General features: G+C 41.9%; 3 protein-coding genes and 1 pseudogene across 3 annotated transcripts; 1 reads left to right on the top strand and 3 right to left on the bottom strand.

Annotated features, from left to right (window-relative positions):
- Window positions 1-13: 13 nt before the first annotated feature.
- On the bottom strand, window positions 14-3867 carry LOC135588873 (CDP-diacylglycerol--glycerol-3-phosphate 3-phosphatidyltransferase 1, chloroplastic-like; annotated as a pseudogene).
- Window positions 3868-5472: 1605 nt separating this feature from the next.
- LOC135680642 (probable serine/threonine-protein kinase PBL23) lies at window positions 5473-8353 on the top strand. Its single transcript, XM_065194706.1, has 5 exons — window positions 5473-6160; window positions 6705-6886; window positions 6972-7161; window positions 7247-7629; window positions 7712-8353. Exons 1-5 carry the CDS (start codon window positions 5599-5601, stop codon window positions 8090-8092), a joined length of 1698 nt encoding a protein of 565 aa, XP_065050778.1. The 5' UTR covers window positions 5473-5598; the 3' UTR covers window positions 8093-8353.
- On the bottom strand, window positions 8224-10039 carry LOC135680643 (F-box protein PP2-B11-like). Its single transcript, XM_065194707.1, has 3 exons — window positions 9551-10039; window positions 9322-9440; window positions 8224-8847 (listed from the first exon to the last, which is right to left on the bottom strand). Exons 1-3 carry the CDS (start codon window positions 9839-9841, stop codon window positions 8397-8399), a joined length of 861 nt encoding a protein of 286 aa, XP_065050779.1. The 5' UTR covers window positions 9842-10039; the 3' UTR covers window positions 8224-8396.
- An 857-nt stretch (window positions 10040-10896) lies between these two features.
- On the bottom strand, window positions 10897-15746 carry LOC135588872 (putative disease resistance protein RGA3). The gene is made up of 2 exons (XM_065081220.1): window positions 15696-15746; window positions 10897-14267 (listed from the first exon to the last, which is right to left on the bottom strand). The coding sequence occupies exon 2, from the start codon at window positions 14227-14229 to the stop codon at window positions 10897-10899; it is 3333 nt and encodes a 1110-aa protein (XP_064937292.1). The 5' UTR covers window positions 14230-14267; window positions 15696-15746.
- Between the last annotated feature and the right edge of the window lie 2038 nt (window positions 15747-17784).

The following is a 17784-nucleotide window of genomic DNA, read 5'->3' as shown; positions in this document are numbered from 1 at the left end:
AAATTCCCCACCAAAGACAAAATCCAACATTAAGCATTTCTTCCGATATCCAACCAAATCTAAAGCAACATTGATACACCAAGACATACTGCTTGTTCGAGGATTAAAACGACAACGAATGCTATCTCTGCTATCATCTTCTAAATGAATATACACAAAGCATACATGGACGGTGCTACTTCTGTTTTCACAATGTACGCTCATCATTGGTTTCTCTGGTGCAATTCTTGATTGAGCATGCCGTGAAAATGCCGGAGTTCGATGGACTCAGAAAGGTTTTCTGGGACCATCAAATGGGCCATATTCGGCGTTGTTTCTCCTATCAACTTCTATTGCATGTTCCCCAAATTACCAAGCTGTCGATCTAAAGCTGTCTGTTGCTATTATCTTCCTCTTCTTTCCTCGTGTCTCAAGAACAAGAAACAAAAAGGCCTTTTCCCTAAAATGCAATTTATTGATCACAACAACCAATTGCTTTAGAAAAGCACATGAAATATAACCTAAAATCACTTCCCGTTGCTGGTTGATCTCCACCACCACAGTACTTCTAGGGCAGAGAAAGCTTATCATCCGCAAAGATATTGGGCACCATAAGCAACTGCAGATGCGGTCGTTGTTGAAGCCACCAACCAGCTGCAAATAAAAAAGCTGTCTTTATGTCAACAATTTATACTTGACAGAAAAGAAAAGCTACATTGATAATAGAGGAGGGCCAGAATAGCTAATAGAGAAGAGGAGCAGATGTTGGATCAGATAACTAGACCTGCATATCCACTCACATTGCATATGGACTTCATGGAGTTCACAAGCTAGAGCACGGAAAACACATTGTGCGATTTACCTCAAGTTATGTACACCTGAGTTTCTTCACTGCCCGATTCAGGTTGCAGAAGAGCAGCAGCAGCTAGAAGCAACTGGAAAACTGTGTTCACCTGCATCATCGACTCTTAAAAGGTTGTTGAGATAGCTTTAAGTATAGATAGATGTGTTATGATATCACAAAAAGGTCTACCGAGAAGTTAAGTATCCAGAAAAGAATGTCATACCTAATAAAGAGAGGCTCTACCTTCTCTCTCTGAGTTGCATCAAGGTTTGCAAACTCGACCAACTCTTCCACTAAAAACAGAACAAGAGAAGAAATAATTAGTAGGTTCCTCAGACTGGACTAGAAACAGGAAGTCTTATTATAAGCCGTGTCAACTTTACCTCCCACCCCAAGCTAGAAGCTCTTTTATAAACTGCACCGCTGATAAGAGACATCTCTTGGAACCACCAAGGCCACCACCATAGCTTCAAAAGCCACAAAGAAAGTTAGGTGGTTGCCATGTTAGTTGTTAAAGCTACAGTTGCTCAGAAATTAAAACTAGCATCTTAATCTAAAATTACCTCCTAAAGAACTATTTAATCATTCAATCTAAAACTCATGATACGGCTCACCAAGATTTAGTTTTTAAAAGCATGTACACTGGTTCAATCAATTAAAATAAAAGAAATTGAAGAAAGTTCAAATGAGAAACATGTTCTTTAAGGAATATCAGTCCATCTGCAAACTAAACCTGCTTTTTGATTGAGAACATGGACTATTAGTTTTGAGTGAACATAGTTGCCAGATCAGGAGAGATACCTTTTTATACCAATTGGTCAAAATGATTTCACTGGATAAGCAATGAAAAAAAAAAGGAAAAAATATATATATTAATTTTCTCATGAAAGTTTACTCAGTGCACAATCAAGCTATTACAAATGACTCATGATCTAAGAGATCTTTTCCAACCATAGCTAAAGCAACACAACTTATAAGAACCTGCACTCACAAAATCAGAATATAGATAACACATTAAGGGTACACAACCCACACAGCATTAATGACTAAGAAAGGGGGAATCAAATTAAGTCACAAGTTCCATTAAAAAAAAATCAAACTTGTCAGCAAGTGGATCCAGGTACTGAATTAATACCCATCTTTCTTGCAAGGAAAGCATCCGGCTACAACAAAAATAAGGATAGATACTGAGAGTTAATAAACTGGAAACAGAAAGGACAATCAGTTGGTATTACTCAAAAATTTTGACTGCTCACCCAGTCAGTTGCTCGAGAAACAATCGATGTGCCAAAAGCTGGAAGATACCACTCACGTACAATCATCCTATCAGATAATTAGGCTCATGCAACAAATTTTGTAAGATGAATTTTCTTTTCATCAATTTGAATCCCATATAAATCAATTTTTGCTATAAAATCAATGTAACATATGTTGAAATAGATACAAGGTTATTTCTCCAAGCAACAAAGTTTTTCTCAATGAAAGGGCAGGAAAGGAACATCAGCACTTTCCCTGGAGCTTAAGTGAAATCATATAAATTATCACAACAAATTCCCCCAATCAAACCAACCCCAACTATTTGACCACATACACATGCATCCCTCGGCTCAAGCAGGGGGATTTTAAAATGAATTAGAGAAGATAGTTTTGCAAAGGAAACAACCATGAAATTGCAACCATAAGAATGTTTTACAGTTACCTCCTACTTTTCAGTATATTGAGTATGTCTTAATTTTCCAGTTAATTAGGGTCTATACGATTGCGACCATCATTCATGTTTCCATGTGGCAACTAATGACTTACCACCACATTCAAAATATGGATATCATAGTTCATTGCCCGTTTGCATCCATTAGAACTCGTGACGGGTATCCAGTGTCAGATGTGTGCCAACGAATAAAATACTTATCCAACTATTCGACTATACATGCAGTGGATCTTCTTTGATTTCTGCAATCACACAGACTTAACCTCTAATATGTCGCATTGCCACACATGAGAGGTCTTATCTCACTATTTCTTAAACATGTCACTGTATCTATTTTTCAGACACTAGGATAACATCAGAATCTAGTCTAGATATATCCATGAATCAAATGGTTCCCCAATAGTTTGGTATAGGTTTATGGAAGTTTTGGTTTTTGAGACCATATAAACTTATTAAAATGTTAAACACATTGAATATGATCATGAATTATACTTCTACAATGTGTCTCCATGACTTCTTTTACTAAATCAGATTCAGATACATTTCAGAATCCAGTTGATATTCTCAAATGGGTAAGACACAACAGAGGCTAGGTTCTCTATTGTGCTTCTATTATTTAAGAAAGAAAGGCACGTTCATTGTTGAATCTAAATCACATCAAGGTTCTAAAGACAAAGAAAATGAAACTGGGCAGATTTTTCGGCGCAATATTTCACAAGTTCGTCAAATAATAGCGTAATATAAACGTTATTCTTCTTCCCCCTGAATCTACCAGCTGCATAATATTAACGTTATTCTTTTTCCCTCTGAAATTACCAGATTTAAGAGATCAATATTAAGAGAGAACCAACTTACCATCCAATCAGAGGACCGGACACCATCCTGCTGATAGGAAACAAATTGGGTAAATTCAGGAACTTTTCATCAACCCCAACCGCGCCGTGCTCTGCACACACTTTCCCTTCTCCCTCCACCCAACGACATCCTCTAAACCCTTACCGACCTTTTCTAGGGTCCTCAACCCCAAACCGACGGGAAAGCTCTGAACTTGGAGCAGATCCCTGGGGAAAATAACTTTCCCACGCAGATATAATGAAGTCGCCGACTGCGAGAGCCTCCACGGGTTCGAGCAGACAAAGAGAGGCCCCGAGGAGCGGACCCATCGGGAGGGCAGTAAGAAGAGAGGAAACGGCGCGGCAGTGAGCCGGAGCACGAAGAAGAAGGGGTTCGGAACGACGGCGAGAGGGGAAGGGGAAGAGGAAGAGGAAGAGGAAGAGATCTTATCGAGTGGGAGGAGAGGGGTAGGATACGGTGCCGGGTCTTCAGCGGAGGGATCGTATTAGGGTTCTGTAGACCGCCATGCGCGAGCATGGAGAAGGTTCGGGAGGGTTTTTCTGCGACGCAAAGCGGTACGTTGTTTCAAACCACCCGCACCCCTACGAGCCTCACTTACCTTGAGACGCAGCGGGGCCCAAATCATCTCTCCATTTAAAAAAGAGAGAAAGGTAAAGTTGATGGCTAATCACATATGTTAGTACGAACTCCTCAACATCTTAATTTATAGAATAATTATATTGAAATCCTTAAAAGTGAAATATATAGTTTTATTTATCTTAACACTATTAATTTTATCGATAAAAATATAAATAAATAAATAAATAAAAAGATAATTTTAATGTTTCAACTTATGATAACGAATGACGTCGATGTCGCTAGGGGCTATGGATGGCTATTGTGGTTAAGTAGAGTATCGTTTTGTATTTTTTTCAACTTCGATGTAGTTATCGAGCTACCATTTCACTACACTGCATCTATATCGGCATCGACATAATTGTTAAGTGATAAAAGGGTCGCTCGACATCTACATTGATGTCGACGCATACGCAGATAGCAAAGGACCGTTAGACAACTACATGATCTCTTTCTTGCGATAGTTTTAAATTTCGTCATGATCTCCTCCTTAGAGAGAGAGAGGGGGGGGCAAAACCTTATCGTCTTCCTCCTCTTTGTCATTTGCTCCTCATTCTCAGCTTATCCTCTGGATCACCAGCACCTTTTGTCATCGACATTGCTCGTTGAAGCAATAGAAGCTCTTGCCTTTGACCTTAGCGTCATCCTAAACGTGTTCTCAAACAGATCCATCTTTAGCATCCTCATCCCTACCATAGCCTCCTACAACATCACCATGGCCATCATAGCAAGAGCCTCAATCTTAGGCGCTATGCTTAGCATCGTCTTTCATTTCTTTTCTTGATTATAGTGTAAGAGGATGAAAGGCAACGAAGGAGCAACAAGCGTAAGTTTCACCCAAGGAGGAGGAAGGGCATGGAGGGCGCTTATTTGACAGTGTGCATGTCATGCTCGTTTCCTTGATATCCTCGTGCTGATTTTATATGAGATCATGTAGATGCCGAATGGCCTTTTCGTTGCTTCGTATCTGCATTGGCGTCCATGCAGAAATCGTGACCTTCAACGATTTTATCGTCCGTCATTACCAATTGAAATATTAAAATTATTTTTTTATCCATTATTTTTGTACTTCGTAAAACTAATGGCGTTAGGATAAATAGAGCTATATATTTTACTTTGATAATTATAGAAATTTTAATATAAATTTTTTAAGTTTAAGAATCCATAAAGAGGTCTAAAATCTAATATTTAGAAAGTTAATGAAATGATGCTGACATTAGTAAGGGCCCACGAACCACGCAAGTGTCCCCACGGCTCACATATTGGACACAAGTGGCATCTGGTGAGTCAAAATGCCGTTAAGCGAGGGTTTCGCTCGCCACCGGCACAATGGCCAAGCTGACCCAGCCAAGCCAGAAGTCTCAGGCCAGCTCGATGGTCAAAGCACGGAAGAGATGAGATCCAAATTTAGCTCCGCGCTTATGTCCAGCCATCTCGTTCCAGCCGTTGTTTGTTCTCATCCTCGGGGAGAGGGAAGAAACCAAGAGAGAGGAGGAGGATGAGGATGTAGGAGACGTGCTGGAAGCCAAGTCTTTCCTCCATCGATCTCCATCTTTACGCTGAGTGGGTTGAATTGTTGGGAACGACTTCATACTCGATGGGGTTGATAAGTTTCACAAAGAAGAAAGGTGGACGGATGATGGATTGTCTCTGTTGCTTCAGATCGTGGAATGAAAAGAAGATGAAGGCATGCGATGCTCAGAAAAGAGTAAGGAAGAAGAAGCCACCGAGAGACGAGGCAAAGAAGAAGAAGAAGAAGAAGAACTCGTTGTTGTTTAGAAGAAAGAAAACGATGGCAATACAAGAAGAGAAGAAGAAGAAGAGGAATAGGCTATTCTTTCTTAAAAGAAAAAAGAAGAAATCATCAAAGGATGAGACGAAGAAGAAGAAGAGGAATAGGTTATTCTTTCTTAAAAGAAAGAAGAATAAATCATCAAAGGATGAGACGAAGAATAAGAAGAAGAGGAATAGGCTATTCTTTCTTAAAAGAAGGAAGAAGAAATCATCAAAAGATGAGACGACGAAGAAGAGGAAGGTACCAACAGAGCAGAGGAAGACATCGACACAGAGACGGTCCAAGAAGTTCTGGTGGAGAAGGAAGGGGCAGAACAAAGCAAAAACTCTCGAATTCCTAGTTCATACCATGTCCTTCAGATCTGGTACGTCTTCTTCGTGATTTGCATGTCAGCAATTGCAAAATCTTCGTTACAATCCTCCTATTTTATTAGACTGGATTTTTCCTCTTCTCTTGACAAATATTGGATGCAGAACGTCTTAGTTGCGTTTACTGATAGAAGTAAATGGTGAATTGTTCTCCACGGATACTATCAGAAAATAAAAGCAAAACCACAAACTTGTTTCTCTGAGGAGAACTCGGAAGATGCTACTAAATCAAGGAACACCACATTTGCATCACAAGGACAACCGGTTAACTATCTGTCCAAGGAAAGAGACTAAAAGACACTCACTACATCCAAGAACAGTTTGCACTTTGAATAACCTGCATCGTATGTGGTCTAGTAAGCTAATTCATGAGTGACAGACTGATGCTAGGAAACATATAGTTTCCAGAGATGAAACTAATAGGAAGCCATCCACCGACGAGAAGCGCATGTTTCTTAAATTGCAATGTTTATTCGATGAATTCTTCACAGAAATTTAAATTTTTGAACGGAGAAAATGAAAATTTTCTGCTCCTGGCAGACAGTGGCAGGCACAGGTTTGCAGCTGAGGAGATCTTGCGCATAGGCAGCGACAACATCGCAGCTCGTGTGTTCACGTACCGTGAACTCGCAGCAGCAACCGGAAGTTTCAGCTCCGAGAACCTGCTTGGTGAGGGTGGATTCGGGAGAGTGTACAAAGGACAACTCAAAGGCACCAACGAAGTAACGCCATCTCTCATCATCTGCAGATTGCTTTAGCTTCACAGCTTCCAGCGAGTCTAATGGTGTCTCTGATCCCCTTGCATAGGTTGTAGCAGTCAAGCAGCTCGACAGAAAAGGATTGCAGGGCAACAGAGAGTTTCTCGTCGAGGTGCTGATGCTGAGCCTCCTGCACCATCCAAAGCTCGTCAAGTTGCTCGGATACTGCGCCGATGGAAATCACAGGATCCTGGTGTACGAATACATGCCGCTGGGTTCACTGCAGCAACATTTACTGGGTGCATGTCTTCAGTATTCCATCCGTTCCTACTCGTGAGTAAGACATTTCTGACTATTTACTTGCGCGTTGTGTGTGGCTTACAGATACAAAGCCAAATGCCAAGCCATTGGACTGGCACACAAGAATGAGGATCGCAGCTGGTGCAGCCAAAGGCCTGGAGTACCTGCATGAGATTGCAACCCCACCGGTGATATATCGAGATTTCAAAGCGTCGAATATACTTCTGGATGAGGAATACAACCCGAAGCTATCAGATTTCGGACTTGCTAAGGTTGGAGACAAGAGCCATGTCTCTACCAGGGTGATGGGCACCTACGGCTACTGCGCCCCGGAGTATGCAATAACAGGACAGATAACGAAGATGTCGGATGTGTACAGCTTCGGCGTCGTGTTGTTGGAGCTAATCACCGGAAGGAGAGCCATCGACCTCAACCGGCCCAAACGCGAGCAACACCTTGTTCATTGGGTATGCCAAATTAAGATGGTCACATTTCATGCACTGTTATCTTGCGAGCTTAAGCGCATGGGATGATGATATTTCTGCGCAGGCGGAGCCGCTGTTCAAGGACAAGCGACAGTTCGTGGCCATGGCGGACCCAATGCTCGAGGGAAAGTACCCCATAAAAGGCCTTTCTCAAGCTCTGGCTATTGCTGCAATGTGCCTCCAAGAAGAAGCAAACATACGGCCGCTGATTAGCGATGTGTTAATTGCTCTTGAGCACTTGGCTGATCCCAACAATGATGAGGACGATGGCCCCCGAGCATTCAGCTTGGAGATGATCTCGCAACACGCATCCACTTCCGGCTCCAAGATGGTAGTACATGGTATCGGTGAGGCTCCCGAGGAGATATTGGAATCAAATAGTTACCCGGAAGCCAATTCCTTCTCGAGCAGAGAACAGGACCTATATGAACTGGATGCGATTTAGTCGATCAGTGCATGCATCAGAGCTAAAAACACAAATGGAATTCTGGGGAATTTCAAAAGCATATTTGATCTGTTTTGTGTTGCACTGTAAACTAAATTTGCTTCATATAAGAAATCATCACAGCTCAAGTCTCCACTCTGTTCCACTTGTCATCTTTCTGTACACCATCTTTTCCTATATATATATATATATATATATATATATATATAGAGAGAGAGAGAGAGAGAGAGAGAGAGAGAGAGAGAGAGAGAGAGAGAGAGAGAGATTGGACGAAACACTCATGCATGCCCATCAATCATCATATTTAGATCCTAGGTCTAAACTCGAGGCCCTGAACAATAAGCCCACGCTTCCAATTCAGCCCTTCGGTCTCCCTCAAGTTGACTTCTACGTTCCCATCATCCCCTTCCTCGCTGTAGAAGTCACCTAACTCCATCTCCATCCAGCCATCCTCTCTCAACCGCGTCTTCGCGTCCTCTCCTTCCACCGCTGGCTTCTCCTCTTCACCCTCTTCCTCAGACTCGTCGTCGTCGTCGTCGTCGTCATCTGGTTGTAAGCGGATGAAGCTTTCCGACGCATATGATCCCAACTTCACGGAGGCTTTTTGAGGAGGATCGCCGAGGCCGTGCGAGCCAGGGGTCAGCTTGAAGACAATACAAACAACGTAGCGTGTCCTCCGAGAGAGTAACCGGCAGTTCATTGAGCCACGGATGTGCAACCAGCAAACGGAAAGAAGCTCTGCCACCTTAGCGAACCTGTAATGATAATGAAGCAGTCTTATCCCTATAAAGAATGAACGATGATCTCTCCAAATTGACACCAGTAAACATTTGTCTAATGCCAACCCACTCTTTTCATAGCTAACTAATGACGGTATTTGCCATTTGGAGATAATTATCCCTCATTAATACTCCAACGTCAAAGAAAAGTCACCCTAAGTGGATGCATTATGTATATTGATAAGGTGCTCATACGTCCGCTAGATTTCTCTTACCCTCAAAAATATCTTTTGGAGCTCATAAATGATCCCTTATCAACATACGTTGGTCAATTGATTCCTTCCTTATATAATACACAATTAACTATAATTTAAGTTTGCCAGCTAGCTTAGTTGGTAAGATCTAAACTCGGATCGGATCATACCTTCGTCATTTACTTCAAAGAAAAAAAAAGAGAAAAAAAAATGCTTGAGTTTATCTGTTCCTCGTCGAGTTCATGGATGGACTTACCTGGACTCGGGATGAGGAACCCATCTCCAGTATCGAGACTCGTAACCCCATATGATGGTCATGCTTTCAGCAGATACCATGTAGCACTTCCCTCCCGTTGACTTCTCCAGCCGAAAGCTCTATGATGTTTCGGATAGAATTAGTTTTGAAGAAGATTTTTCTTTTCTTCTCTTCGGTTTTTTGGGGGGAATTAAGAGATGAGATGAGGATACGCGGTTGATGGACGTACTACTTTGCCGTCGTCGAGGAGGATGGAGTCACAGAGGCGGATGTAAAGCTGCTTCTTGGAGGAGTACTCCACGGGGTGGACGGCGCGAGACAGGATGTCGGCGTAGTCCGACGGCAGGAATCGCTCCCACAGGACGTCGGAATTGGCGGCGGAGAGGAAAGCGGAGGAGACGAGCGCCGACCTGCAGGAGTCGCGAGGCGAGGTGTGGGAGAGCACGAGGGCGACGCACTCCTCCGGGAGCCTGGCGAGCTCGCCGCCCCACTCCGTCTCCCTTCTCTTCTCCATTCCCATGCGTATTATTTGTGGTACGCGGCGGAGAAGTACTGGACTCGTGCCTGATCTATTCTCTTCTTCGACGGAGGCGGAATCGAAGACGAGCTGCTACCATATGCTTCTGCTTTATCTTCTCTCGTTAGTTTGCCATAGTCTGAACACAACTTCTCGTCTCCCTTTGGGGCCGCTGTACGCTGACTTTGAATAGTCGTTCGACCACATCACTTTGTGCTCTCGGAAGCATCCTCTCCGATTATTGCTTCGGCCAAAAGATTTTATATTTTTTTTTTTTTTTGACATCCATGTGAATCTGATCGATTTGCATTTCCATTTATACACGGAGAGACAGGCACAGAAGCCGAGGAATTAACATTCATACGAATCTGTAAATTAGATACTTTCATTGCGAAATCTACGCCGCAAAGAAGATAGGTTTGCAACCTGAACCAGCTATAATAGGTTGAATGCGAAAGAAAGGGCAATAAATGTTTTATAGTCATTCTACCTCAATACTAAATGTTCTCATGCCTCTTTCACACTCTTTTATGGCCGTCATAAGAATTGATTCTCACCTCAATTATACCATTCAAACAGTAATGCAACCTTATTCATCAATAAATACATACAAGTCCATAAATCTTACACGACATGCAAAAGGCCAAACCATGTATGTGTACCAAACAGAACTGTGACAACAGAGCGAGGTGACTCAGAGAGCCTCCCCAGTATTTCTCCTCACTGGCATCGGTTATAAGGCCTGGATTATGGGATAGGTCAGAATGTTCTTCATCAGTTATATGAGATGGATGATCTTCATTAATTATATGAGGCGACGATCTTCATTAGTTATATGGGATGAATTGGGATGGTCTTCAGCAGTTATATGGGACAAGCTGGATCGATCTTCATCAGTTATATGAGATAGGTTGGGATGATCTTCATCAGTTATATGAGGCAGGTTAGGAGAGTCTTCATCGGTTATATGGGGCAGATTGAGATGATCCTCACTAGCTCTACCAGATAGGTTAGGATGATCATCATTGGTTATATGAGGCAACTTGGTGTGATCTTCATCAGTTGTCGGGCGAGCTATGACGGTCCTCATCAGTTGTGTCGGACAGGTTATGACGATCTTGATGATCTTCATCCGTATGAGGCAGATTGGGTTGATCTTCGTCCTCATCCTGTTGATCTTCGTCTTCAGCAGTCATGTTGAACAGGTAATGACGATCTTGATCATACGACCAATGCCGATTGGGATGATCTTCACGCAGATTTGAAGCCTTCGGCACGCATATGAGTGCCGTACCATCAGAAATCTTCAAGGGGAGCGTTTCCTCGTATCCTTTTAGCCAAACTGGTAAAGAGATGATGTTTTCACATCCAACGAGTCTCAAACTCTCGAGGCGCTTAAAATTCTTTATATCCTCTGGTAAATTCCTCAGCTGTGTGCACCCAACCATCTCCAACTCCTCCAGGTTGTCCCAACCCTCGAAGTTAGACGGCGTCGGCGTCCACAGCCGACCATTGTCCAACCAAATGTTCAATCTTTTAACTTGTGACAGGCGCACCTCTAGTTTCTCCAACTTTGGGCACTCGATCAGTGTCAACTCCGCGAGCTTAGGAAACAAGTCTTTTTTTCTCACCACCGTCTGCCATTTCTCTAGGTTAGGCATTTCAGAGAAAGTGAGCTTTTCCAACGTGGAAAATCTGCCATTGTCACCGTAGAATTTATCATCCACGGAGCTGATCTTCTGCATCCCGCTGATTTCGACGATCTTAAGACGAGCTAATTCCCCGAGAGCTGGTAGACTCCCGCATCTTCTGAGGTTGATTAGTTTGATCTCCACCAAGGTGCAGTGATATTCTTGTTTGATTCCCATCCAACTTGGAAATGCCTCGCCCGTGTAAGTAATGATCTCGAGTTTCCGCAAACTTATGTTGGGTCGGAGGGCTTCGATTACTTGCGACGACGATGAGCCAGCAGATGCTTCGGTACCGTCGTCCATTTTCTGGCATCCCCATTGTAACACCAAACTCCGAAGGTTTGGTTTCTCCTCCAGCTTCGCGGCTTCAGCGTCCTCCGGCTTTGACACTCCTTCGAGGCTTCGTAGATGCAGCTCCTCCAGGCTTCGTAGATGTAGTAGCTCTTCCAGATTCACCAAAGCATGCATCTCCCGGATGGCTTTTCCAAGCTTGTCCACTGCAGTGTATCCAGATAACTTGTGGAGGTTACGCAGCTGCTTCATTTTACGGGGCATTCGAGTCAAGGAAGAACATCGGTGCAGATTCAGCTCCGTCAGTGATTTCATGTTGTTCAAACCTTGAGGTAACTCGATGAGCGAGTGACAGCCTTCAAGGTCTAACTCTTGTAAGTTGACGAGGCTTGTGATCGTATTGGGTAACTTCCGAAGCTTTGTGCAGTAGGCCAGATTCAATACCTGTAATTTTCCAAGGTCGTGGATCTGTTCCGGGAGTTGCTTAAGCTGTTGGCAGTGATCTAACTTCAAGGTCAGCAAATTCCCAAGGTAGCAGATGGGATCAGGGAATTTTTTGAGCTTTGTCTGCGAAAGGTTGAGGTACCTGAGGTTGAGCAACTGGTGTTCCTCGGGTAGCTTCAGGATCTGGGTAGCTAGCGGATCCAGGACATGCGCAACTGTGAGCTTGGTCGACTCGTGTCGTGGGATCTGTGCAGTTTGGCATTTCCGATCCATCAAGGCATTCTCCTCCTCCACGATTAAAATCGAAGGTCTGAGAAAATAAGGCAAGGGCGTCAGCAGTGCCCGTGTCTTCCAATCAACGGGTAAGCACAACTGGCCACAGTAGTGATCGAGTACTGAAAACCGGCTAGTCCTCGACATCGACGACTGTACTTCGCGCTGCAGATGCTCGATTGCTGCCGCTTTGTCGGTTGAATGTGGTATGAAGCCTTCGGCAGTGAGCATCTGCAGTAAGTCCTGGAAATCAAAGGTGTAGCCCGGTGGAAAGAAGGAGTAATACAGGTGTCTCCGTTCGTCCCGGGATAGAAGAAGATAGAGGGAGAAGAAACGCAGGTTGACGAATCTCGGAACCGGTGGGGACTGCACATACCCGCTTGAAGGTGGTTTGGAGCCTTCGTCGTGAGACAGCTTCTCCTCAGTAGCATCTCGTACTATGGGGTGGTCAAACAGATGAAAAGGATCGAAGTAGCCGATGGATTTGACAATATGATGAACAGCACGCGCCATTGCTTCCCACCGACTCCGCTCTGTGAGCCTGAAGAAAACCGAGGCCAGAAGCTTAGCATGCAAGGGATTGCCGGTGCGTAGGATGGCACGTGGAAGTAGCTTTGCCGCCGAAGAAGCCTCCTCTTCCTCCTCAGGGTGGATCACCGCGTGTCTCACGAACACTTGTTCCCAATCTTTCTTCGATAGGCGCCGGACGTCGAATTCCATCATTTCTCGATTTAATTCCACATCTTCGGAAGACACGATTATGACCGTACTCCCCGCCCCGCCCTCACGCAAGAGGATGTTATGCAATTTATCCCACTTGTTACCTTCCGAAAACTCTTCTTTCCTGATGTCATTCAGGACGAGAAGGTATTTGCTGCCTCGGAGACTTTCCTTGACGAGTTTCCAGATGCCATGCAGGTGGCGCTCCAAATGGCTGCACGGTTTCTTCGTCATGGAATCGGCAAGGTGAGTCGCGATCCTCATGGGATCGAAAGAGAGAAAGCCGTGCGGGTCTACCCAGATTCGATGACTGAACTGCTCGCGCGCCCAGCGATGATGGTAGATCATCCGAGCGACGGTCGTCTTCCCCATTCCTTTGCGACCCTTTATGTTGACGATCAGGGGCACAGAATCCGTGGACACTTGTTGTCGCTGCCGAATTTTCCCAATGAAATCTTCTATAACCTCGTCTCTGCCCACAATCTCAGCCTTCAAGTTGGCGGAGAACTCTGCCTCGCATGGGTCCATAGAATCCATCATCTCCTTCCGAAGATTCAACTCACGCGCCCTGCTCACAAGGATATTCAACCTGGCTGCTGTATCCTTGAGCTTTATCAGGATAGCATCGCGAGACGCCCCTTTGTCGTCGTCGTCTAGGGAGTAGCAGCGCTGCAAGCGATTAAACGTCCCCGTCGGTTGCCATGTTACGATCCGGCCAAGCAGGCCTTCGAAGTCCAAAACGGCCACACGCACATCCGTCACCCATTCTCCCACATCCTTCACCCGTGCCTCTAAGACCAACTCCTCCATCGCCCGTAGCTGGGCGTCCATTATCACACCATGGATGACCCAGAGGCTGCCACGAATCATTTCGGCATGGTTTCGGACACCCAACTCCTCCACCTGCGCCCTCACTGCAGACGACGGTAGAACCTCCAACAACACACGCTTCAAATCCAAGTCCACCGTCATGTTGCTTGACCGAGTGCTAATCGACCACAATACCACAACTGAAACTAAGAACACATGATTATGACAAAGCATAATGTCTCAATCATTTGCTGAATCTATTATTAAGAACCCAGAATAATCGGATCACATACATAAAGAGTTAATTCGTAAAAGAAGATAAAACCTGTCTGACATCGATCATGTTCATCACTTCAGCAAGCATTCGTTCATCTCCTAAGCTTCTTCTAGGTTGTACTTAGTATCATCCAACCACTATGTATGAACATTCTAGTCGTCTCACCCCAATTCAACCATTCGATCATCCCCTGAGCTTCTTCTAGATTGTATGAATATAGTCCTTAATCGATAGGTGATTCAGAAGAAGTATCAAGTCAAAAACCGGTGCGAGTAAAGGGGTCATAAAGCTTAAAAATCCGGTGAAACTACAATTGGGTACGTAATCCTCATGTACGATGATGAGCCAAATTGATAGGTCTTCTTGCCCACTGGATCATCATCAGAATATTTTGAGTAATGCTAAAATGGATGATGAAACAATCGAGTGCCAAAATGTTTGATTAGAACCACCTCATGGTGATGAACATTAAACCTTCAACAAGCAAGGACTTACTATTGATGAAAATGTTTGTTTAGTAATCGTTTGATGCGGACAAAGATTGTTTTTATAGAGTGGTGGGTGCAATTTCTTGGAAGACAAAGATTGCCTTTATATAGAGATGTTTGCGGTGCTCCAAGGGCTTACTATTGATGAAAGGGTACAATCAATTATTGGAGTCCAATTCAGTGAATATGGTCGTGATTCTCATCAATTAAAGTTAGATCTATCCTGGAATTCTTTCATAGGTGTAAAATTGTTCATATCTCTTAGTGAAGACAACGAATGTGTTTGATTGGTTGGTCAACTAAAGAATCTATTTTATTTTATGAAACGACACATGGGTTATATTAGATTGTGTAGTCCTATCTAATTAGATAAGATATATTACATTATTTTTTTTAAATATTATTTTAAATACTTATGATAAAAAGCATTGAATATGTTCACTCTCTTTTAAGTTAATATTTATTACACTTTTGAAAAAAAAATAATAATATGAGGATCATACAAGTGAGGCTAATTTCGATCAATATATCTCAAGAAGTGATAGAAACTAACAAGTCTAACAGTATATCTCAAGAAAAGACTCGTATATATGTATGTATATATGTATATATGTATGTATTATTCTAGGAACATAAAAATAATACACTGAATTTAGACTGCTGAGACAGCAGCAAATAATCATCCATCAGGCAAAACCTATTACGGTATAGAAACGAAAACCGGAAGGTGTCCTAATGCCTACGCTAAATGCCATTACGAACTTGTAATTCATGCAGCCTGCACCAGTACATCTCGAGAGAATATTTGCAACAAGTATATATGGGCTTAGACGTGCAATGGAGTTCGAAGGCGAGGGAGTTACCGTCAACAAGAAGCTCGATGAGCGATCATCCACCCTCTCTCTCACTTGTTCTTCGCTGGCATTTTTATCTTCGCGAGCTTGCCACTTATATATATACGAGTAACGAAGCTTTTCTTAATCCTCAGCATCCGGCAAACTTTGCATCGAAGGTACTTGACCGTCAAGCTGCTCCAATAAGACCCCTCTTAATCAGATACAATTGTGCTTTACGTGTGCTTCAAAGCTTTCCCTTCTTCTTGCTGCATGTCAAGTAACCGGCTGGAAGCAGCACATCGAGGCAGGTGCCCGATGAGCAAGTTAAGCATCTCATCTTTCAGCACGACTCGGCTTTCCATGCGAACGAATCCCCCAAGTCCTTTTGCACGTCGCCAAATGTGGCTCCCAATACTATACCTTCTCTAATTGCGAGGCAAAGGCGCCATTGCTTCGTTAGACACCTTGCCCTAGTGATGCTTTCTGTCTCTAGCTTGCTTACGAGCAAAGCCAGTTCGCAATTGCTGTGGAACAGTGTTAGATACTGTCATTTAAATTTAAATGAAATTAGATTAGGAGTTTGAGAGAAATCAAGAGTTTGTATCTAATTAGGAGTAAGATATTATTGATCTAGGATTGGTTTAAGATTATAAATAAAATGAATTTATGTAGATCTTCAAGAACAAGGGGAAGATAATATTAGAAAGAACTAGGACTTTGGATTTATCCAAAAATATCTATTTATATTAGCCAAAAATAAAGTATAAGATTTTTTTAAAAAATAAAAAAATCCATCATATCCCAATAAATCTTTTCAACCTCATATATTTATTTTAATCTAAAATTTTATTTTTTATTTTATCTAATCCTAACTATTTGAATTAATCGTAACTCGAAGTTGTCTTCAGTATAATTCGATAATATAATTCATTCTTAAATGAAGGTATTTTTTTAAGTATCAAGATATTTGAGATATTATTGACAAAGATTTTACAAAACCTAATAAACAAGACGAAGATCCATAGAACCCAACATTTTTGAAAAGATCTCAATAGCTCAAACTTTATATGATATTTGGTCCATCCTTCACAAGATTTATCAAGGTATGACTAAGTAAGCATTCAAATCAGAGCTTGAAGGTTTAAAAATGAATCAAACTAAATTTATTTTAGATTAATTTTCTCATATTTTGGCCATCACATACTAGAATAAAAACTAATTGTGAAGGGATTATTAATGTTATAATTATGAAAAAGATTCTTGAGTCACTAACATTTAAATTTGAGCATATAGTTTATCGATCAAGGAGTTCAAAGATCTTGCGGAGATGAACATCGATGAACCGATAGGTTCGTTGATGGTCCACGAATAAAGAATCAATAAATATACATAACATGAACAAAATCTACAATCAAAAATACCAAATGATGACTACTTTAATAAAAGATGAGACGGTGATCAAGATAAAGGTAGAGAAAGGTGTGATAATCAAGACAAAGACAAAGGCACCAATGAAAATCATAAAGATGACCAAAATCAAACTAACAACAGAACTACGTGATAATCACAATATAGATAAGACCCAAATTCAATAGTATAATTACAATAATTATGATTATTACAATTATGAATATCTTTAGATCCTCCGAAGAACATGTAAATTATATTGATAAAGAAAAAAAAAGACACATGTAAAAATCTTCGATAGATATGTGATCAAATAGAAAATTTCTTTGATAGTATATGATATTTGAACACTCGAGTTAGTAATCACAAAACTAGAAATAGAAGTCTTTTTTTATGAATTATTTATTTGAAAGGTGAAGTTTGGTGATGACTATATAATTGATACTAAATGTGTGGATAAAATACTTATTAGAATCGATAAAGGACGATAAAAGTCAATTTATTGCTACTATTTAGATGACCAAAAATATGATATTTTCTTTGAATATTTATGATTATTCCTGTTTTAGTTCAATTATGAAAGATGAATCTTGATTATAACATTTATGGTTTGTTATCTATATTTTAATGATTTGAAAATACTGTATGAGAAAAAGATGATGTGAATGATGTATTTATTATAGGACAACAACATCATCAGTCCTTTCCT

Source organism: Musa acuminata, chromosome BXJ1-8, assembly GCF_036884655.1.
Source record: "Musa acuminata AAA Group cultivar baxijiao chromosome BXJ1-8, Cavendish_Baxijiao_AAA, whole genome shotgun sequence".
Lineage (NCBI taxonomy): Eukaryota > Viridiplantae > Streptophyta > Magnoliopsida > Zingiberales > Musaceae > Musa > Musa acuminata.
This window is presented reverse-complemented; position numbering and strand designations above follow the sequence as displayed.

What these genes read in the sequence shown, in the direction of transcription:
- LOC135588872 (XM_065081220.1), bottom strand. Translation starts at nt 14,229, where the DNA reads ATGACGGTGGACTTGGATTTGAAGCGTGTGTTGTTGGAGGTTCTACCG.
- LOC135680643 (XM_065194707.1), bottom strand. Translation starts at nt 9,841, where the DNA reads ATGGGAATGGAGAAGAGAAGGGAGACGGAGTGGGGCGGCGAGCTCGCC. An exon ending in TCCTCGACGACGGCAAAGTA is followed by an intron (nt 9,441 to 9,550) that starts GTACGTCCATCA and finishes GAAACATCATAG; the next exon opens with AGCTTTCGGCTGGAGAAGTC. An exon ending in GTTCCTCATCCCGAGTCCAG is followed by an intron (nt 8,848 to 9,321) that starts GTAAGTCCATCC and finishes TTATCATTACAG; the next exon opens with GTTCGCTAAGGTGGCAGAGC.
- LOC135680642 (XM_065194706.1), top strand. Translation starts at nt 5,599, where the DNA reads ATGGGGTTGATAAGTTTCACAAAGAAGAAAGGTGGACGGATGATGGAT. An exon ending in TACCATGTCCTTCAGATCTG is followed by an intron (nt 6,161 to 6,704) that starts GTACGTCTTCTT and finishes TGCTCCTGGCAG; the next exon opens with ACAGTGGCAGGCACAGGTTT. An exon ending in AGCAACACCTTGTTCATTGG is followed by an intron (nt 7,630 to 7,711) that starts GTATGCCAAATT and finishes ATTTCTGCGCAG; the next exon opens with GCGGAGCCGCTGTTCAAGGA.